Source organism: Trichinella spiralis (assembly GCF_000181795.1).
Source record: "Trichinella spiralis strain ISS 195 chromosome Unknown Scfld4, whole genome shotgun sequence".
Lineage (NCBI taxonomy): Eukaryota > Metazoa > Nematoda > Enoplea > Trichinellida > Trichinellidae > Trichinella > Trichinella spiralis.
The window spans coordinates 1,352,302-1,375,275 of record NW_003526943.1 but is presented as its reverse complement, the minus strand read 5'-3'; the positions used below and the strand labels follow the sequence as shown (position 1 = coordinate 1,375,275).

The following is a 22,974-nucleotide window of genomic DNA, read 5'->3' as shown; positions in this document are numbered from 1 at the left end:
AGATATTCAGAGGATGGTGATGTAGGAGAAAGCTCAGTGTCAAGAATAGAGTTATGCTAATTTATATTTGTTTTAGTGTTGTTTGAGTAGTGTGCCTGTTGTGTGTCTTGTATGTGTCTCGTCCTCAGTAGAATAGGTGTGATGATTATTATGATTGTATTAGTGTTCATCCTAGTCAGGAGGAGTTGGAGGGTGGTGTGGGTATAATTCATTGATGCAATTAGTCTCAGACATGCTCCTAGGATAGTTATTCTTGTTAGTATCAGGTCAAGGGGTTCGAAGCATATAAATATAGTCTCATAGGGTGGCTTCCCCCTAAGAAAATTAATGGATGAACATTATTATAATAAGTGTGTTTAAGGGAAAAGAGATGTAGTCATGGGTAGGTTCTTTGAGGGATTTATAAATGCTGAATTGTCAATTCATTATTGGTCTTATAAAGTTTATGAGTAGTATATGTTGAATAGATAATTCATACTCAATTTTGTAGAAGCACCATCAGAGGACTATAGAGAGCAGAGGTCGTTGTTGCAAATAGTTGACAAAATTAATTGTGAGATGAATGCTCATAGGGATATCAGTTATCATTTTCGGAATTGAATTTCGAGATAAACTCATATCCACAACAAGACTAAAATAATTCATATATAAATATATCCACCAAAAAAATATTTCAAAAAAACAGAAAACAAAGCAATACATACTTTCAATTTGTGAATCATCGTTTCTTCTGCAGGAATTGAAATTGACACGCCACTGATAAGTCGATTTGCCAGCGAACGCGAATAATACTTACATGAAAACAAAGCGTTAAAATAAAATATGCTAATACATTATAATATTTACATTATAATATAATACAAATAAATATATAAACAAATATAAATATAAATATATATATATATATATATATATATATATATATATATATATATATAATATTAAATAATAAAAGTCATATAATCACTCACTCACTTTGTGAAATAAATCTTTATCATCAACAAAGCGAAGAATATTAATTGCTTTTGTAAGCTAAAAATAATTATAAATAAAATAGCAATCTTCACAAAGCGTCATTCAAACCTCGAAATCTATATAACTCTCCACTATAGGTTTCGTAGATTTTCGAAGTATTTGATCAATATGCTTCGATAACTAAATAAGAAAAAGAATCATTTATCTTTTCTATCCAAACATAATCAAACACACACAGACACAGATGCATATATTTTTTTCACAGAGGTAAACTTACCCATTCTGCAGCTTTGGCGGGATCTTTGCTTCCATTTCGATGATTGATAACAGCCAAACAAGCCTGAAACATATTTTAAATGTCAATTTCATAATCACGCTGATTATCTCGTCAATGCATCTTTATATTCAATCAAATTTCCAGAAGATCCAAATTAAACAAACTAGACAAGCAATTATACAAAGCTAATTTACAAAACAACGTAAAAAACATATTACATTACTGAATACAAAATGAAATTAATATAACTCAGAAAAGATACTTACGCGATCCAACGCTGCAGAAAATTCATGATCACCTTTAAAAGTTTTCTTAACTATTTGACCGTATTTATCAAAAACAGCCAAAATTTCTTCGACAAACTGCTGTGCTACCTGCAACTGTAATGTAAACTATAAAGCAAACGAATTAAATTTGAAAAAATAAAAATTAAAAAAAAGAAAACAAACGTCATCGCCTTGCAGGTTCTGCATACAGTGCTGACCAATACCTCGGACGTAGGATTCGAATTCATTCACAAGAAAACTAAGATCGCTCGATTTGGCGCTCAAAAGAGCATACATGTTTGACAAATCTGCAACAAACAACATCCAACAATGAACAAACTTTTCACTGATTACTATATATTATCATTATCATCATAAACAGCTGAATGCTTTCTTGTCGATTAAACAAAAATATTCTTTACTTAAAAAAACTTTTAACTTAATCGCTTTTAAAATATAAATAGTTTTAAAGAAGATTTGTATTAATTATACTGTTTCAAGCATGTCAAAACTGCGTAAGAATGATGTATTATTACATAATACGAATGTGAATTAGATGCATACCCGCTAAATTTTCTTCTCTCACTATTTCCTTAGCAACGGATTTAAACATGCTCATATGCCTATTCACAAGCACTTCTTGACATATTTGTTGAACTTTATCAACGCCACTACGATGAAGAATTCTCTCGGATCGTGCTTCTTCTTGTCTTATTTTTTCCAAAACCTTAAAAATCCAAAACACTCAACGTGCGCAAATCTACTACAAAAAAGTTTGCCAACAAATTGCATATATTCGGACGGTGTGGTAGTGGCCAACATTCTAACTGCAATATCAACATAATATTCAGAAGTGTCTTTCAAAAATGGGATTTCAAACTTTTGGATGTAAAACTGAAAAGTTATAAAGTATAAGCATTGCGAAAAAAAACAAATATCACTTGCTTCGCTAGCGGGGCCGGAGTCGTCATTCTCACTGTCATTAAAAGAATGAATCACACCACTCAGAACATCCGTGTTCACAGGCACACCGTTTCGATATCTACAAATAAGATAAAACAGCGCAATTAAATTACTAAAATAAACTAAAAATAAAATAATAAACGCACATACTAAAATAAAGTTAGAAAACAGTGAAAATATTGCAATTTCATTTAAATCAAACTTAAACAAACAGAAAAAATTATTACAATCTTTAAATTGAACACATAACATTCTAAAAAATGTACCTTTTAATTTCTTTTAATAATAATGCAACAAGTCTATCTGTCAACGGGCGCACCATCTTTTCGTTCCATACATCCATTGCCAACTTGTAAGTAAAACGATAAAAAAATATTTAAAAAACAACAACTCTATAATATCTAAATAACTTACTTCACCAACAAACTTCGTATTTACTTGATTCTCTTCTCTGAACAACCTACCATAAAATAAATCAGAATCCGTGATCTTTAATTTGTTGACATACTGAGCATTCAAGTAGCTACAAAATAATAGAAAAAAACTTGATATTTACTCACAATAATACTTTTCAAACAAAAAAAACCTACTGAAACAGTCTGTCCAGATATTTCGCACCCGCATGATACTTCCTCCAACGTTCAAAGTATTTTTCCAAAAGGTGGTCTTCACAGCAATTTGATATTTCCTTAAAATTTCAATTTCAAGAAAAAAATCATGCATCAAAGCTACTTAACAACAATTTTCAAATTCAATGCAACTCATTCAGCTCAAAACTGACAGTGTTATTAGTGCAAAACATACATCGTATAACAATTTCACATGCGCTTGTAGACACGTCTGCACTGCTTTGTATAAACGCATAGTGTGACTTTCCGGGACGGCTATACAAAGTTGGTAAACAAAGCTAAATTATAAAAATTTATCTTCTTCAAATTTTTATAATTTAAAGAATCATTAAAGCATATTTAATCAAAAAAAAAATTTGCCTGAAACTTTCGTTCCATAAGGATGGAGGAACTGGCTGAACAGCAATAACTTGCTCCACGCAAGGGCGTAATTTATGCCACAAAGAATCAAAGTCTAATGCTTGTGGCCGTAATGACATTTATAAATCTGAAATATTAATAATTTTTAGCACAATAATAACGTTTAACAAATAAGATCCAAATTAAATATAACAATAAATGCGAAGCATTTTCACGGCAAACGAAATCAGTATTAAATACGTTAAAACTTACTACGCTCGAAATTAAAAATAATATTAAATGCACTGAGTTGAATTCATTAGTTGAATATTCGAAATGCTAAAACTTTTCAATTTCCAACTATATCAGTTGCCTAACGTCGCATTTATACTTTACTTTAAACAGTTACATCAAAAGGTTTAGTATTTGGCGTTTCCTTAACTCAGGTAAAGTGCATAGATGAAACAAATAAATTTATCCAGTGTACTATGTGCACTACTATTGAAAACAACCTTCTCTTAAATCATCGATGAAAAAATAGGCTAACGTCCCAAAATAACGTATGCTATAAATATGAATGCACACAGATGCTGTCTGTAACATTTAATGCTCAAGTACAAATATGTCTACTATTAAAGTTTCAATTAAAAAGATTACTTTATTCCAAAAAAGTCTCATAACTAGTCTTTATGCTATATAAAAAAAATTTTTTAAATAACAGTAATAAATTCATTTCATAGAATTCACTGCATTAGAAATAAGTTTTATAACTTCAGTTCATTCTTTGCACTTTGCATTTCTCGATGGAGAATTTCAGAGTGCTCATTTATATTTTAATAAGCTGACCATGATTATTTTAGGAAATGTTTAAGAAATGAAAATCAATTTTGTGAAAAGATTATTTTTGACACTGAAAATTTAATGATTCGGTTAACAATTCACCTAAATACGAAAGAAATATAAATTATTTGCATAACCAAAGTGTAAAATTTTTAAATAAGTAAATAAAAATAAAAAATAAAAAATAAAAATATTAAATAAAAAAAATTTTATTTTACAGTATACTGCGTAATTATTCAAACCATTTTCTCAAATTACTGTACGTGGCATTGTATATTGAAAAGTTAATTTGATTTATCTTTTTTGTTTTTTAATCTTATCACCGAATACTCTAGTTGTTTACATATGTGTGACTCTTCAGATCTCGATGTTCAGATAGAAAAGCTGTTCAATTGTGAGCTGATTAGCGAAAATGAAGTGAAACAGCTTTGTTCCAAAGCTAGGGAAATACTGGCAGAAGAGAGCAACGTGCAGCAAATAGATGCTCCAGTCACCGTCTGTGGCGATATTCACGGGCAGTTTTACGATCTGAAAGAATTGTTCAAAGTTGGAGGCAAGGTTCCGGATACGAGCTATCTTTTTTTGGGCGATTTTGTCGACCGTGGTTTTTATAGTGTTGAAACGTTTTTGTTATTGTTAGCTTTGAAGGTACGCTTTCCTGATCGTATTTATTTGATTCGAGGAAACCACGAGAGTAGGCAGATTACACAAGTTTACGGCTTTTATGACGAATGTCTTCGGAAGTATGGAACTCCAGCAGTTTGGCGTTATTGCACTGAAATCTTCGATTATCTCAGTTTGTCGGCAGTGATTGATAACAAAATTTTTTGTGTTCACGGTGGTCTTTCACCCAGCATTCAGACTCTGGACCAAATTCGCGGTATAGATCGAAAGCAAGAGGTGCCTCATGATGGTCCAATGTGTGATTTATTATGGTCCGACCCGGAAGATACTCAAGGCTGGGGTGTTTCTCCGCGAGGTGCCGGCTTCCTCTTTGGCAGTGATGTTGTGCAGCAGTTTTGCGAAGCAAATTCGGTAGACATGATTTGTCGCGCTCATCAGCTAGTAATGGAAGGATATAAGTGGCATTTCAATGACACTGTCTTGACTGTATGGTCTGCGCCAAATTATTGTTATCGCTGTGGAAACGTAGCAGCGATTTTAGAACTAGATGAAAATCTACAAAAGGAATTTACTATTTTTGAAGCAGCTCCACATGAAAATCGTGGAATACCGCCGAAACGTCCTCCGCCAGACTACTTCTTATGATTGATGTAAGAAATATAGGAATAATTGTATTAGAGCTTTTAATTATCGAGTCCATCCATACACATCATTTTGTACAATTTTTGAAAAACTTGAAGTAAATGTTTGTAAAACATCACTTACTTCAGTTACAGCGTTGTATTGCATGATATGGCAAGATTATTTATTTCGCAGTAAAAGCTGAATAGTTTTACTGAAAAATATTGTTGTTATTTTTTTAGTAGTGTAAATTTTGAAGTGATGCCGATTATTGCTTAACATTCATTAATTCTTTTTGTCTGTTAACCATTTATTAAGTTTATTATTTTAAATATATTCGAATTATAGTACAGAAAATGGCTCTGAAACAAATTTTGTTGAAAATGCCAGGTTTTTGTCAGTACATTTTTCAAATTTGTTTTACTTATTTTGCCATATTTTTAATTTTTTAATTATTTTATACTGTTTAGCTCAAGGAAAATGCGATGTATAAATTAAATTTGTTGAACCATTGAATAATATTACGATCACTTTGCACATGTTTATTCGTTGTATTAATGATTTTTACTTTAAATGTAGTTAAAATTGTAAGTTCAAACATTTATGTCATTTGTTAGAAGATTATTGTAAATAGTTTAAATTTATTGAAAAGATATATGAAGTTTATTTGAAATTCTTGAGTTATTGTTAGCCAGTTGATTTTTTCGTAGTGTAATAATAATCAATTTTTAATAATATTTGGCAGTCGGTGAAATGAAAAATAATTTTGGTTTCAAATAATGTCGATGTTTACTGTGGTTATATTATAATTATACGAGTAAATAAATGAATTCGTTCATAATTGAATTGCCTGTTTCATTGCACCATGTATTTTCAAATATTTCAGTCATAGTAATCATATCCTTTTGGTGTATCAAACCCGTTTCTGTTTCGGAAATTGTTTCTACCTAGCAGACCTTGGTTTCTGCCACCCAGTAAATTGTTAAGCATACCAACTAATGGTCGTTCTTCCATACCGTTCATTAAACCACCTCCACCAAGAAATCTGCTTCCGAGATTTTCTAATATACCACCACTGTTTGGTCCATAATAGTTACCACCACCAAGTAATCTGCCGCTATTTCCGAATGGCATACCTACATTTCCACCAAGTATTCCTCTACCATTTCCGCCTGTGAGCGGTGAAATGAGATCACCGATTGTATCTAAAAGATAAGTTTTACGTATAATAAAGGGAAGTCATTTGGAATGTATAAAATATAACATTTTTACTTTTCAATTTTGCAAGCGCAATTAATGATGCAATATCTGCAATAGGAAATGCTTGAATAGATGTGTAGACCTGTAGAAAAAATGCTATAAACAACATCAGACGCATGACTGTGACGAAGATGTTTCACATACTGAACAAGGATGTTCTAGAAACTAACAGAGAAACATTTAGAACTGTATCATTGAACTACTTTCTAAGAATAAGTTACGGAACTTCAAGGATTGAATTTTGAAACAGGTTTAGTCATTCCTTTAGTACATACATACATATCTATATCTACATGTATATATTAAATTAAACAAAATTGAATAAAATGAATCGGCAAATTAATCATAAAAAATTCGTTTTTAAGGTTAAATATTCAAAAAAGAAATTATACAATATTTCAATTATGAAGCATAAGTAAAACGTTGAAAGCATGTTAGCAAAAAATGTATACCAATGTTGAATTTGTTCTCTAGAATAGTAAAATTGTTTATTGAAAATAAAAAAAAATGGTAATTGTTCACATCTGTAGGCAAGTGATGCTCCAATTCAGTCAGCACCACGTTCATTAGTCTCATTTGTTTTTTCCGAATTGTCTGTCACGTTCTTAAAAAAATATTACTTCACATGGAAACAGTCAACTAATTGAGCAGTGGCTGTTGCATCGTTGAAAGTGCCATCAAAATAAGAAATATACAAATTTTAATTAATGAATCTTGTAAAATACAAAAAACATGACAACTGTATGAATATGAGATGTTTTTCATCATTTTACAAGCTTTCCAATGTTCTCCTAAATATTGTTTTCCAGTAATATAATATATTTAATATAATTATAATATATAGTAATATAATTTTAATTATACACTTGCTTAGAGAGCATGTCGTAATGATAAATTTATATATTACATTTGAAGAATAATGAAGCAAAACAAAACAAAGTTAACTTCAAATTTAAAAATACACATTTATAATTAATTTAATTATCATGTTACGTCAGTATCCTTATTAAATTCAATGCAAAGGCGTATCAGTTAAGTATTTCTGATTTTATTTCAACGTTCTCTAAAATTATTCAGATTTTTAGTTGAAAATGTCTACAAAATTAGTTGATTAAGTTTATCTTTATTAAATAAAACAGTTATGTGCTAAATTATACATGGAAAAAAGAATTGAAAAGCGGTTGGACCACCGGGGTATCGATCCCCGTGCCTCTCGCATGCTAAGCGAGCGCTCTACCATTTGAGCTAGTGGCCCTCGTTTAGAATTTGTCAATAAAAGCAATAAATAAGTAAAATAACAATTTCTTATCCATTTGTTTGTACATTTGTAATATTTGAATTTTTTACGACACACTTTCTTGCTACATTTTAAAACATTCTCATTAATCTTAATTTTGGTAAAAAAAATTTTGATCAAACTACATTTTCCTTGTAGATAAAGTATTACGTTGATTATTATAATTCAATATCTTAAATTATAAACAAATAACATAGTACATTATTTATATATAGTTAAACAGTGCATGTATTTCAACATAATTTTCGGCTAAATAGAAATAGTGGAATTTCCTGTTCTCTCCTTTTTTGATCGTTAAGCTTAAGAGCAGTAATACCATATTCCTTTCTTGAAAATATTCCCCGAACGTTCGCTAACCGAAATATATATTTTCGTATTCCCCTGTTAATTGCTCCCTTACGGTCGCGTAAGCCAAGACGAAAGTTCATGCAAGCAATAACCGCCATTTGCTGTGATGATGGTGTTCATAAGTAACTGGCAGGGTATGTTAAACTGAAGAGATAAAAGTATCTCCTTTATTTGAGCTTTCAAAGCTGGTACAATACGTGAACATTATTTTTGAAGATGCCGGTCCAAACTCAGAATTTTCTTGATGTAACGTTGCAGCATTTCCTACAGACTGCAGTTTAGCAGTACAACTTTCTCATCAGACTACGGGAGGTAGGTAGCCGTTTTCATTTTGCTGGCGCATTTCACTCCTTTGGCACACCTGGTGGAACAAGGCAGATTCAAATTGTGACCCCTGATTAGCATGAATAGTTTCCGGTATCCCAAAGCTGCAGATAAATGCATCAACTAATTTGTCCACTATTGTTACTGTTTCTTGATTCGAGATTGGGAAGGCTTCAGCGTATTTAGTAAAGCAGTCGATTGGCACTAAAATATATGTTCCAGCACTCATTGCGGAGCAATGGAGCCTAGATGTACATCCACTTTCCCACATCTTATGTTGAAGCAGTGCCCTCCACCTGTAAATAAGGGTTTTCCTTGTATTGCAGTCGAAGCAGAGTTTAAACCATCGCAACCTACAAAATGCACAATCCAATTCTCGAATGGCTTCCCATCAAAAGTATCTGGAGTAACCAATGGCCGTCTCACCTCTGTTTACTGCTCCGATAGCGCAGTTCCTGTCTACTGTGCCAATTGTCCACCATCGTACCGCTTAAACCAATAAAACATATGAACACGCATACGTATAACTAGTTTAATAAATGCTCGCTGCACACACTACTTACACCAATAATCAAACTACCATATACATGATATGTAGGTCTTTATTTCGTGATTCATAATTTTCTTACAATTGTTTATTCAACTATTTAAATAAATAGAACAGGTTTTCGACATTTTTTAAACATCAACTACCTTATAAGTCAACTTACAAAAATTTCCAGCTTCAACTGAAATCCAGTCACTAATTAATCAACATGCTTTACATCTAAATAAACAAAATAAGCAAAAATATTAAATGTAATGCTAAAATTTTCTTAATAACATGATTTTTAATATCAAAAAATGAAAATTATGGATAAAAGTGGAACTAGTTTAATTTCAAATTAAATGTGCGCATGAATTATAGTTTTTTAAACTAAAAACAACTTTAAGCAAAAAAGTACTCTGTGCGGATCAAAGTATTAATAAATATTAATTAATTTAAAGCATTATAATTCTGCTTTAAAACTATATTTCTTTTCTTACTTTAATTTAAAATTTGTTTAAAATTTACAAATAGAAAGGACTGCTGGGTGTTACAGTATATTACAGTAAACTATTCACAACAATTTTTTCATCTTTAAACGTCTTTTGTGAATTTCTCTCTACAACAAATTTTTATTTTTTTGGTGAATATTTTTTGTCATCACAAAAAATGCAAGACAACGGTATAGCATTCTTTATTATGATAATACGAGATAAATTTTTAAAGGTTTAATAAGAGTAGTTTTAAATTTGCTGCTTATATTATAAAAGATTTATTTGTGTGCATGTCTGTTTCTTTGAACAGCATTTTAGAAATGTTACCAATGTAATTAAATGCAATTTATATTAATTGATTTTATATGTTTTATTTGCTATTGAATTGCAATTTACTTGAAATATTTTTACTTTAGAAATAGCTCATCTTTTTACATCTTTATGTATATCAAGTAAGCAAAAATCTCCTGCAATTGCTAGCATTGAAACGCTTTATGAATGCGTAAAGCGCAGTCAAGGTATGATTGTAATTTTTAGTTGCTTTAAAATTTATCAAATATAATGACAGATATACTTGCAGCTACTACTCTCGTTGGTTTAAGTAATGAGTTGAAGAAAGCCATTGAAATAATGCTAAATACTAATTATTCATACACTGCTGTTTCTTCAGCAAGCGAACTTTTTATGCGTTTTATTTCATTAACAACCTTGGATAAACCGGTAAGCAATTTTTGGAAAGCATGTTTTCGTATTTAATATTTTCAACAGTATTTTATGCATTGATTTTGTTATGGGTAAAGCCAGTTTTGCACTGCATTTAACGTTATAAATTTAATTTTATGTATAATAACATCTGGTTGTTTTGCTGATATTTTATCATATTTGTAAGGTGATGCAAAGTGATTAAAGGAATAATCTGTTTATTTCACGTTATATTGATTTCTGTGTAATTTGTTTTTATTTATAATCATTAAGCAGTTTCCTGCTACGTGAATAATTCAATAAATGAAGCACGTAACATGACCAGATAATTTTTATGATTTGTTAGACTTTAAATGCATTATGAATAGCACAAAATACTGTAAATATTAATTCAAGTGTTACAGCAAATGAGTATGCATCAAATGTGTTTGTAAATTTAGTTTGTTTGTCTTACATGCCCTGTTGTTAATGTTAGTGTAATTTTATTTTTTAACGAACTTTTATTTCAACTTTTAAAATGCATTTTAACATTAATTTATTAAATAAAAAACAGACATAATATAGCAATTGTTATAACTTTGTTGCTGTTTTCTTGTTTCATAAACTGTTACATATCGTATCATCGTAGGATCAAGATTTCTCGGATTGTGTGAAAGTGTTATTAGAACGTGGTCAAATATTTCTCTGTCGAGTTGCAGCCAGCAGGCAAAAGATAGCTTCACTTTGTCGATCGTTCATCCGCAATGGATCGGTAACGTTATTTTCAAAAGTGTGCATAAGTTATGAAAAAATTTTATATTAGAAAATTATGGTTCATGCCAGAAGTTGTGTAGTACTGAGAGCTTTGTGTCAAGCAGCTGAAGATGGCAAGCAGCTTGAAGTTTTCATCACAGAATCTAAATCAAGCAATGGTGGAAATGATTTTTATGATTGTCTCAGGCAGGCTGGTATCCAATACATGCAGATAACAGACTCCAGCGTTGGGTAATTGAATGACGGTTAAAGTTAATTGAATGTAAAATAATTTGATTAAATAAAGTTTAGCTATTTTATGGAAAACATCGATTTTGTTCTTGTTGGTGCTGAAGGTGTAGTCGAATCTGGTGGCATTATTAACAAAGTAATAATATAGTTGAACATTGCAAATGAAATAAATGTCTGTTACACTTTTCCATATTTATATACAAAAGACAGACTAATAATTTCGAATTCTGTCGAATAATTTCAGATCGGCACATTAACGATAGCAATTTGTGCCAAAGCGATGAACAAACCATTCTACGTGCTAGTGGAAAGTATTAAATTTGTGAAGTCATATCCACTCACTCAGTCAGATTTAACTCAACATTTTACAGTATGTTATATCATAATGATGAATTGTATGTTTTGTTTTGTTTTTTCTAATTCTTTCTCTCCTTCAGAAGTCGTGTGAAAAATTATCAGAACATCCGCGAGTCGACTACACGCCCGCAAAATACATCACGCTGCTTTTCACTGATTTGGGCATTCTCACTCCAACTGCAGTCAGTGACGAATTGATTAAGCTTTACCTGTGAGTTACAACAACAATGACAACAACAAACCCATAAACAACTATAAATAAGTTTCACTGCGTGAATTTGCATTTTCAAAAAAATAACAACGTATGCCTAAAGAGGAAATCAAAATGAGAGAAAACAACGAGATATAGAGATATAGGGAGAGGGAGAGGGAGAGAGATAGAGGGGGGGGGGGGTGGGGGAATACAAATTGATAAAGGATTTCCAGAATCAGCTAATAGTAATCACTAGCCGCGCAAAACGAAAAGAGCATCATCATCATCATCATCCACAATGCTATGAAACACAGGCGCACAACCGAGAGAGTGGGTAATTCTTGCTCAATCACACAAATCATTACCAACTCAAAGGGCAATTTAAAAAATGTATAATACTGGCAAGAATATTTCTCATATATAAATATGTATATATATATATATATATATATATTAATCATCGTCCGCAACGAAAGTCAGACACTTTGTGACGACGGAGGTGCTTCGACTGATTGATTGTCAACTATGGAAAGTTGTCCAAATCCAACTAACGTTTTCTCGTCTGGTATTTCATTCGGTAGGCAACCTGAATTCTGAAACAAAACCGTTCGAACATACATCATTCATACCAAGCTTTCATTCCTTCTTTTACCATGCAAGAAAAGATACTTACTAAAGCAAATATCACAGAAGTCTCACACGCAGCGTCGTCTACTATTTTGTGTAAATTGGAGCTAACTGAAACGAAGCAATTTAAAGTGAAGTTTTTTTTTCAAATCAGAACTATGACAACTAACCGACAGCTACATCTGTAGAATTAATCAAACCTGCACCAACCAATTCTCGAGATACACCCTCTACGGTATCTAAAAAGAAACAAAGGTAAATAAAAATATACAGTTGATTTCAAATGCAAAATTAACATCATCGGTGAAACAACCAGCTACAACTTACCAACTCCCGGAGTGAATTCGAACTTTATATCATTAAGTTCTCGGCTGGCATTGCGCAATCTAAGAACCAAATGAATAGCTCTGCCATTTTGTTGGTGCTGCTGCTGCTAAAATCAAAAAAAAACTACTCAATACAACAAATTAGTGATCAAATCAGTATAGTTTTCTCATTCACATAATTTCCACCAACACACTGGAAATTTCAACTTTCCCTAATTTGCATTTAACATTTTGAAAAATTAAACAAGCACAAACGAGAAAAGAAAACAATACACATTGATTATTAAAAGTTTATCAGACTGAATTGATCTGCTTTTAGTGGATAAGAAGCAAATGAATTGACGCTATTTTATACGTACGGACAGTGAAACAGCCCGTGATGATGGTGATTCAACTTTAACGTTGGTCGAAGACGGGGGCAACACATTCGCCTGTTCTTCCTTCAACTGAAACATCCAATTAAAAGTAAGAGAGTGTGATTGTACATTAATTTCAGTGCAAACGTGAAAAGAAAACCACAAAACAGACAATTATTGATTAATTCAACAGTTATTTCGAATAAGCAAGCTGTCGTTCTTTTGGTTCTTTCTTACTTTAGAAGCTGCCGCTGATTCGGCGCCGGTGACCGTCTGCTCGGCGTCATCTTCACCTTCACCTTCGCTTTCGCTTGATTGGAAAACCCAGGGCACAAGTTCCGGTTCCTGTTCTTCAAGCTTCACGGCAGGATCTTTGGCCAGACGTCTCGCCTGACAAAAAAGAAAAGAATCCAATCACCGGATGTTGCTTTTTGTTTTTTACATAATATGCAATCGCGTACTTGCTGAGCTCGAGCTTGCAAATTCACTCCGACCCCAGTTTCCAGCAAGGCATGAACTAACCATCGCCTGTCTTTGGCTTTTTTGAAAAAGCTGTGCTTCAGCAGTTCCGTTGCCGTTGGGCTTAAATATGCAAAACGAAAAAAAACGAAACCTTGTCGACAACGTTGATGTCATATATTTGTGTGTGTGTGTGTGTGTTGATTACCGCTTGGTGGGATCCTTTTGTAAACATTCTGCGACCATTTTTCGAAACGTCTTCCCGTAATACTTGTACTGTTCTTTCTCTTCTGCACAAGTATCCATAGTCGGAGGGTCATTTTGAAGAGTCAACATAAGCACCTGAGTAGAAGAAAATTGAAATTCGTTGAAAATGCTATTACTGCACTTTCTTTTGAGAAGCACACTACCTTCATTGGTGGATATTTATGATATGGGGCAGTGCCAGTAGCTAATTCAATAGCTAATATACCAAAGCTCCAAATGTCAGCTTTGAAATCGTATCCCGTCACCTAAAAGTTGTACATTAATCAGTAAATAAATCGACTTTGAAATATGTTCACTGTTCTCACTTGTTCCATAACTTCTGGCGCCATCCAACAAGGTGTACCGACAAAAGTATGACGAACTTTCTGTCTGGACAAATCACCACCAGTAGCTAACCATGATGATACACCGAAATCAGCTATTTGAATAGTTCCATCTTCAGACAGAAGAATATTACCCGCCTTTATATCCCTATTGTAAGAAAAAATATTACTGATCAACCGGGTAGGCTACTAATATATACATATATTATTTTTTGGATAAAATTCTAACCTATGAATTTGACCATTGTTGTGAAAATATTCCAATCCTTTCAACACTTCTTTCATTATAGTTGCAATTGTCACTTCATCAAGAACACCATGCTTACAGTCAGAATTTTTCATCTTATTCTTCAAAATATCCAAAAAAGAACCTACAAGAAAAAAAAGAACAATAAATTTAAGCAAACTACATGTAATGAATAATATATGTTGACAAACCGCAGGAAAGCAGTTTCATGACTACCCAAAGTTCTTCGCCCACAACAAAAGATGTGTAATAGCTGACAACGTTCGGATGTGAACACTGACGCATTGCCTGAATTTCGTGCTAAATGGAAAATAAATCTTGAAAAAATTATGCAAAATTTTTCAGATAACCGACAAGTACGGCAAAACATACAAGTAATTCGTCCATGCTGGTATTGCATTTTTCTAAATTGATCTGTTTTATAGCGCATTTTTCATTTCGTGGCAAACAGATCGCCGAATAAACTGATGCCGTAGCCCCAACACCTGAACGCAGTAAAAAAAATAAATGTATACTTTGAAAATTATTCAAATGTGAATAAAAAATATTCGAATGAGACGATGAATTAATAATGTGCAGCAATTTCACATAAAATAACAAAATAAATACAGCTGATTAATAAAGTTTAAATAGAAAAATTATCTGAATTAAATCTGTCAACTGAAAAACAGACAATTTGTTCTTTTTTCTCAATTTCACAAACTGCTCAGAAAATCTTACAGTAGGAATGAAAGCAAACAATTGTACCTGCATATACTACTGAAGTACATGCAGTGAATAGAACTGAAATGTTCCATTGGTGATAATGAAGCGGAAACAAGATGTCGACGTTGCGTAAACATGTCACATTAGCATAAAGAGGAACAGAAATGGAAAAGTGAATGATTTGCAAAGATGCGTGGAAGAATTTTGTTCTCTTGTATCTTAGTTACGCGTGCAACGATGTGGAGAAGTTAAAGCCCTCGGAGAGTTTGCAGTAACGATTTTTGCTTCTCTGCACTCTCGACAGCGGGGCACTATTGAAAGAACGGCGAGGGCTGCAATTTTCACCGAGAAGAAAACCTTATTTGCAAAAGCACAAGCCTAGAACGTTCTACGACTGCTATTGCGTGGTAGGTGTAAATCAATATGACGAAAAATGTTTGCGCAGAATAAACGAGTCAGTGTCAGTTGCTAAATGTCATTCGTCAACGCCAGTCGACGGAGTTGTTTCTGTTCAAACTGGCAAATGCATGCACGTTAATAATTTTTCAATAATAATAATAACCAGGAAGTAAGTAATGGCATAAAAGTCGAATTAAATGAATACCAACCGCGAACGAACACCAGCGTTGAACTGTGTCAACCAGACCAAGCAAAGTCACCATTTTCATGCGTTGGTTCACTAATTTTATAAATTTTGAACAAACGCGTTATAACTGAGAAATATTTCAATTTAACCGGTTTTTCAGTGAAATTAATAATTTTCCAAAAAACAAACAATTCGAACACCTTGGACAGGTGAAGATAATTCACGCAATCATAATTTAAAAATAATATTATGAACAATAGGAGATAATTTAGTACAAATCTAGTGGATGAAAAAATTAATAAAAATGCAAACCGATCAATTCTTTCAATTCATAATCTTCTCGTTTGTTAGGCCACGAATTGAGCGAATCGCGTTGTTGTTCAACTTCTCCCGGCACAGAAGCCATTCTCTTTTTCAAAGCATTAAAAACGTTAAAATCAACAACAATGGAGTGTGTTCTACAAACAAACAAAAAAAATATCCTCAAAATTCGATTACATATTTCAAATTATGCAAAAGCAGAGTTTAAAGCATGCATTTAAATGAATAACACGGATAGGGCGATAGAAGTTGAGCAATTGTTCCGTTTGAAAATGAAATAGCAAACATTAACGCAGAATATATAAAAACTGATTACGGGGCAACATTATGAGCATAAATCAGATGAGATTACACAAAAAATTTCCGTGTAATGCGGAAAAAACTCGATTAAGAATAAAAGCAAACAACGAAAAACAAACACAACTAATCAATTCACCCGTTATAATCATCAGCATCATCTGACCCATCAGAACATTCGATAAGATTAATCGACTCTTGATAAGATATATATATATATATATATATATATGTATATATTGAACACTTAGTAAAGCCAACGAATACTGCTTAAATAAATCAAGTCTTAAGTTGCCCGCATGAACGTACGCAAACAAATCTATTTGTAAAAATGGTTTTACCAAAATTTACCAACAACTCACGATAATAATAATAATAATAATCGTTTGATTACTCAACTTTCTGTTGTTAATCATACAAACATTACTGAACCAATGAAACAGCTACTTCTTCATTCGATTAAATAATTTACAATAAAAATTTTTTCTCAATGATCCAAAATTCCATGCACAAAATTTATCGTTCAATAAATACAATCTAATAAAAAAATTACTTAATATCGGAAGGGCACAGGTAGGTCAAATTATGCCAAAGAGGGAATTCTAGCATACAAACAAATGGCTTGTGATTTTCAAGTTAAAACATCAAAACTTATCATATCACATTGTATAATTAATTTCAAAAATAAAGTCAATAACAGGCAAAAATGAAATTTATTTCTCGAATAAAATAGATTCACTTGAAAAAAAGACTTTTGTTTTCAAATTAAACTCTATTTTCATTTAATACAGTAAATGATAACTCATTAACTGAAACAACCATTTTACTCAGAAAAGTTTTGTAATTTTTTGAAAAACATTTTAATTTATAAAAATTATTTTATTAATATAACTGATAAATTTATTTGAAATGATGTTTCGTGATAAAATTGTTTTGTTTTTACAAAAATCTATACAAATTATTTAATTACTGAGGTGACATTGATCTATTATTTCACACGCTATTCTTTAAAATGATCAACCTGCATCTGCTTTTAATTATAAATTAATATTCTGCGGTTGATTTATTTATTGTATGATGTAAACACAAATAATTTCAGTGAATATCATATTCCATGCATTCCATTCATTCTTTAGAACAACTTCAAGACAGATGCAAGGCTAGTTTTTGCACAAAAGCGTTTCGTCGACTTTAGACTTGCAAATAGCTAATGCATTCTTTTAAATTTTTTTTTGTTTTACAACATTTCATACCGTCATTTGTCAAATTTACACCATTTAATCATGTGATGAAGAGAAAATTTGAATTCTTTTTTTTAATGAGTAATTGTTTTTCAAAATTAAAATCGTGGAACAAATTGCAGCTTATTATTATTATCATTTTTTCTTTTAAGTAATAAATGAAAAGCTTTTAAGATATGTCAATATTGAGGTGTAACGGCGACGGCAAAGAGTGGTATGGGGCTTTTTCCATTTGTTTGTTTTCATCAAAAAATTGAATTTATGCCGCAATCTTTGCTCAATCTCTGAAATTCATCAATGTGAGTTTGATGATGAATTATTTTTTTAATTTTAATGGATTATTTTAATAAGTAGATTTGATTTTTTTTGTTATTTCCTGATTATGCTTGATCGATTGAAATAATTTAAATAGAGTAGTGATAGTGTGAGAAAGTGAAGAAAAAAAAATTATTTTAATTTAAACAAAAATTCCAATTGCCCACATAATTTTCTGTGACCAATGAATGAAGAAGAAGAAGAAGAAGAAGAAGGCATTTGAAGAAAAAAGCGTTCACGATCTCGAGCCTAATGTGAGCTCTTTGAAAGCCTTGAGCTGACCTCTGGTGATCACGGTCCAGTCGTTGGGGTTTTTGGCACGGCTTTCGGACGGGGTCCGGCGCCAAAAACTGCCAAAGTTGGTCGAATCGAAGCTGCGCCTCAGTGTAGCTTTGGTTTCGGACAGGGGGATCGGTCTGCTTGGGGCGTGGCCGGTTCCATTGCTGCTTTTGACCCCTTTGGACGTCGAATTCAACGTGCCACGCTTTGTGGTCGAACAATCCGCTGAACCCTTGGCTGTGGTCGTCGACTGGTGGCTTTTCCTGTGCACTTCGACGCTTCTGGCTCGTTGGAGAAAGGGGAAAAATTGACCGGCTGCCGTTGATTCGTTGGTGTTCAGCTTATTCTTGACACTTTTATTATGACCGTCTCCAGGCGATCGATCGGCGCCTAATTTGGAACCCTTGGAAAACGATTTGAAATAATTGCTTCGTTTTGGCAATAAGCCAATTTCCCCGTTGACCGCAACTCCCGGTCGTACAGTTTCTTGGTTATCGTTGTTCTCTTCAGCATTGCTAGAATGCATCGATTCGGAATCTGAAAGCAAAATGCCCCTTTCAATTATTACGTATCACCTATATCAATTATTTTCCACTTAGCAATTATGAAAATAAGTAATATTTGGAAAAAACACAACAATCTATTTACGAATTAACAACGGGCGAGTATGTTATTTCACAGCAACAGAAAAAGCATTATGTTTATCTACTGTGAAATGATAATATACCGAATAGTGAATCTTAATCGAATTATATTTTTTGAATTATATTTTTTCAGTAATAACTTTACAAATAGGATGCAAATAGAATAAATACTATCCCTTACTTTGCTATTTAATTACCTTTGTAAACTATTTCTAAAACATTATGAATACTTAAAAGTGAAGTATTAAGTTTCAATTTAACAATATTAACTAAGATTATTTGCTGTATTTTTATTCATAAAATGAATGAATGATGTTTAATGAAAATTCAACAAAAGTAAAATAATACTAAAAATCAACAATGATAATAGAATTATTAAAGGATCACAACAAATTTAATCATATGAAGATGTATATTTTTTTTTCTTTTAAAGTGAATGTGAATTTTTTTTCCATTTTTCTTAAATTTATGAAAAAATAGCAATTATTATTACAATTGTTATATGAAATGTCAATTGAAATATTCTTATTATTATTTAATATGTAATAAAAATGAATTACCTTCTTTTTCTTGTTTCAAAGTTCGATTTTTGATCACTTTTGACTGCTTTGGTTTACAATTGGAATCAATATGATTAAACTGTTTATCTGATTGATTGAGAGTTGGCTGTATTGAAAAATTATCCAAATCACCGGGAAAATCTTGGCGCTGTATTAATTCGTACAATTTATTTCTGTACTCATTGATTGAAAGCTGTACGTCGTCATTTAAGGACAGTTTCACTTTGTGATCCATGACGAACTCTTCACTAGGATTGTGAAACAAGCGCACGTACGGATGGCGTAGGGATTCTTCAATGCTCAACCTTTTGTTCGGGTTGAATACCAGCAGACGTTTTATCAAATCCAAAGCAAAGCAGGGCGCTTTGGTTATGGTGGATTCGATGGTCTTTGTCGGCAAGTTGACCATGGTTTTCAGAACCGCGGCTGCATACTTGGAACCAATGCTTTCTATATCCGAAGCACTTGGAGGAAGAATAACTTCGATGATTTTTTCTATCTGATTTATTGTCGATGTGCCTGGAAACAGCGGCTTGCCGTTCAACATTTCTCCAAGTATACAACCTGAAATGCTTATTTCAAATATAAAAATTGATTAAAAATACAATAAAAAGAAAAGATCAAAATTCTACTTTAGCAAACTTATTCTTGAAAAGAAAAATTATTATTCTTCATTATATATAAATGTTGCATGTGTTTCATTTAGTTGCATCGTTCAATGCATTCTAGTTCGGCTTTTCTTTTGTTCCCCATACGAAACATTTGCTAATGAACACCTTCATTAATTTTAAACAACCTTCATCAATAAATAATATTATGTTAAAACCAAGGTTATAGATAAGTCGTCATAAAAATCACTATAAAAGAATAAATGTTCTCTAAAAATCTGTATTGATTGCATGGGTAAATTAATTAATGCAATATTTGAAAGAAAAATTGAGAAGAAACGAGACCTTTCTTTTATAGATCTTACGTAAACTCACATAGCACAAATCCACGCGCGCACACACACACACACACAGAGACGAAGCAAAGCAAAATTTATTGTCATTATCATCGCTTAGATCAATTGGATTACAATTATATGATCAATTTTTTTCTCAACAATATGAATTATTCTTATGAAGAATAGAGAAAAAAACTCTAATCTTACTAATGCATTTTATATAGTAATTTTTTAATAAATTAAAGGTACAAAGATCTTAATATATTTCCTGTCGTAAAGTTCAGTTTAATGTCATTTTTAACGTTTTATTTTCCACACGAATGCCGCTTTCAATTTTAATTCAATTTTAATTTTGAAAACAATTAAATTTCATTTTTTTTCTTAACATTATCTTTCAAATTATTAATCTGCATAATTGCATGTTTTAAAGAAGAAGAAAAATAGTTTCTCATTTTCTTCTCACTTTCATGTTTTATGTGATGAAAGTAGCAAATTCTTTATATAATTTTCAAAAAAAAACTATATTAAATATCAAGGAAGCCTATAGAAATGATTTCTTGATCGATTGCGCTTTTTTATGTCTTGCAATGTGCAGACATAAATGTTAATCAATTTTGATTGATTTGCTTGAAAAATGACAAATTAATTTTCACTATTTTCAGGCATATAATAAAATAAAATAATATTATATTATATCAGTATAATTGAATGAAATTGTTGTGCAAAGAGAAAAGATGAAAAAAGAAAATTTGTGATTATTTTACCAAGAGACCACATGTCGACCCCTTTGGTGTAATACTTGGATGAGAGGAGTATTTCCGGCGCCCGGTACCATCTTGTGGCCACGTATTCGGTCAGTTCTGGAAATGCTGAACCATCGAGATCATTAGCCGAGGGAGTGTTGATTTGTTGCAACGAACGAGCTAGACCAAAGTCGGCCAACTTGACTGTACAATTGACGTCCAATAGGACGTTGGACGGCTTCAAATCGCGGTGAATCACGTTGGCCGAGTGGAGGTAAAGCACCGCACAGAAAAGCTGATACATGATAAATTGGATGTGGACCGGCTTGAGTATGTCGCCTTTTTTGATCACGTTATGCAGGTCTGTGTCCATGTGCTCAAAGATTAAATAAATATCACGGTCACCTGTAGCCCTGATGACGCGCAACAATTTAATGATGTTCGGATGTCGACGAAATTCCAAAAGCAGCATAATTTCTCTGAATGTACGCTGAGAGTCGGTCTGATTGCGAAAAGCATCGAAAATTTTTTTCAAAGCTACAATTTGATTTCCATTTTGCTTGTCCACAGCTTTCCACACAATCCCGTAGGCTCCTTTGCCGAGGCGTCGCTTTATCTGATACCGGCAACTGACATGATTGTCCACGTCTTCGGACATTGCACTTCAGCCTACCTGTATGAACAACAGATGACAGTGAGCTTGCTTTTATTATTTTTTGTTTGTTTGTTTTTTTTTTGATCTGGCCAGTCTTCAACTGAAGCGTTTCATGGTCAGCCAGAAGCGACTAATGAACAAGCATTGGGCAGACAACTGCTTGAAGCCATTCAAATAAAGCGTAGGCTAATTGAATGCGTCTGCAGTTGCCATGGTTCCACGTTTACCTGGGGTAGATCAATCCAGTCCGCGGCCAGGGGTGTGGTCATGCTTGGATCGATCTGACCGAAAATTAGACGGTCCAAGAGCTTCTTCAAGCTGTGCACGTGAACAAAATTTTCCTCCAACATACAATACAAGCATTGATCAGCTGATCCAGATTTTGTATACAAGTAAATTACCACACGCTACCTGTTTGCAGCTATATGCTGCTCAATGCAAAATTCTTTACAATTTCAATTTGCAGCAGCAAATGTGGTGATTTATTTTCAAAAAGAAAAAATTCAACATAAATTTATTAATATATCTAGACTTGTTTCATTTTTTACAAACCGTATGCTTCATTGAATGGAAAGTTTTAATAAGGTAACTGTTTCATTCGCATCCGTTGTATACTTCGAATGATGTTTGCAAATAATTTATTCATGCATTATAATAATTGCATTGATTACAATTGAAAACAATTATAAAATTTAATAATGAAATGTTATTCATTTTAATAATTGTCGCTTATTAAAGTTATTATTCTGAAAAGTTCTGAAATTAAGATTTTCATTTTTGATAAAGAACATTTATAATGAATATGAGATTTTTGTTTTTTTTTTAATATAAAACTTTATCATTTTTGTTTTATATAATTATTTGAAAGTAACAATCAGTGCTTCAATAAATAACAAATATTTAATTTGAAAATAAAGGCTTTCTATGACATTATGACTGATTTTTTGAATAAAATGCTGACGTTTATTGGTCAGTGACACTTTTCAAAACTTTAAATGCTACCATATTTTTTCTTTACAAAAACAACATTTCCAAAATGCATTGCTTTAAATGATTAA

At 32.1% G+C, this 22,974-nt stretch overlaps 6 protein-coding genes and 1 non-coding gene across 7 annotated transcripts; 1 reads left to right on the top strand and 6 right to left on the bottom strand.

The window, feature by feature from the left end:
- Positions 1–1,252: 1,252 nt before the first annotated feature.
- Tsp_00294a (cullin family protein) lies at positions 1,253–3,589 on the bottom strand (the record flags this gene model as incomplete). The annotated part of the gene is made up of 7 exons (XM_003376091.1): positions 3,521–3,589; positions 3,072–3,169; positions 2,896–3,004; positions 2,347–2,412; positions 2,105–2,245; positions 1,519–1,626; positions 1,253–1,315 (listed from the first exon to the last, which is right to left on the bottom strand). Coding segments are annotated over exons 1-7 (654 nt in total), but the record flags the coding sequence as incomplete, so codon positions are not given.
- Positions 3,590–5,082: 1,493 nt separating this feature from the next.
- On the bottom strand, positions 5,083–5,702 carry Tsp_00295 (putative parathyroid hormone 2 receptor). Its single transcript, XM_003376090.1, has 3 exons — positions 5,679–5,702; positions 5,486–5,545; positions 5,083–5,343 (listed from the first exon to the last, which is right to left on the bottom strand). The coding sequence occupies exons 1-3, from the start codon at positions 5,700–5,702 to the stop codon at positions 5,083–5,085; spliced, it is 345 nt and encodes a 114-aa protein (XP_003376138.1).
- A 714-nt stretch (positions 5,703–6,416) lies between these two features.
- Tsp_00297 (hypothetical protein) lies at positions 6,417–9,245 on the bottom strand. Its single transcript, XM_003376089.1, has 4 exons — positions 9,190–9,245; positions 8,801–9,059; positions 6,807–6,876; positions 6,417–6,739 (listed from the first exon to the last, which is right to left on the bottom strand). The coding sequence occupies exons 1-4, from the start codon at positions 9,243–9,245 to the stop codon at positions 6,417–6,419; spliced, it is 708 nt and encodes a 235-aa protein (XP_003376137.1).
- Tsp_00296 lies at positions 7,977–8,049 on the bottom strand. Its single transcript has one exon. It is a non-coding gene; the product is annotated as a tRNA-Ala (tRNA).
- Positions 9,246–9,865: 620 nt separating the features above from the next.
- Tsp_00298 (translation initiation factor eIF-2B subunit alpha) lies at positions 9,866–12,041 on the top strand. The gene is made up of 8 exons (XM_003376088.1): positions 9,866–9,971; positions 10,200–10,301; positions 10,364–10,503; positions 11,114–11,236; positions 11,288–11,469; positions 11,530–11,605; positions 11,714–11,839; positions 11,907–12,041. Exons 1-8 carry the CDS (start codon positions 9,959–9,961, stop codon positions 12,039–12,041), a joined length of 897 nt encoding a protein of 298 aa, XP_003376136.1. The 5' UTR covers positions 9,866–9,958.
- Positions 12,042–12,495: 454 nt separating this feature from the next.
- Tsp_00299 (serine/threonine-protein kinase OSR1) lies at positions 12,496–15,466 on the bottom strand. Its single transcript, XM_003376087.1, has 14 exons — positions 15,382–15,466; positions 14,997–15,109; positions 14,816–14,924; positions 14,607–14,748; positions 14,360–14,525; positions 14,198–14,299; positions 13,996–14,129; positions 13,790–13,910; positions 13,566–13,718; positions 13,332–13,418; positions 12,974–13,079; positions 12,817–12,885; positions 12,693–12,757; positions 12,496–12,612 (listed from the first exon to the last, which is right to left on the bottom strand). The coding sequence occupies exons 1-14, from the start codon at positions 15,464–15,466 to the stop codon at positions 12,496–12,498; spliced, it is 1,569 nt and encodes a 522-aa protein (XP_003376135.1).
- A 2,858-nt stretch (positions 15,467–18,324) lies between these two features.
- Tsp_00300 (mitogen-activated protein kinase 15) lies at positions 18,325–21,919 on the bottom strand. Its single transcript, XM_003376086.1, has 3 exons — positions 21,283–21,919; positions 19,573–20,136; positions 18,325–18,905 (listed from the first exon to the last, which is right to left on the bottom strand). The coding sequence occupies exons 1-3, from the start codon at positions 21,917–21,919 to the stop codon at positions 18,325–18,327; spliced, it is 1,782 nt and encodes a 593-aa protein (XP_003376134.1).
- Positions 21,920–22,974: the final 1,055 nt, after the last annotated feature.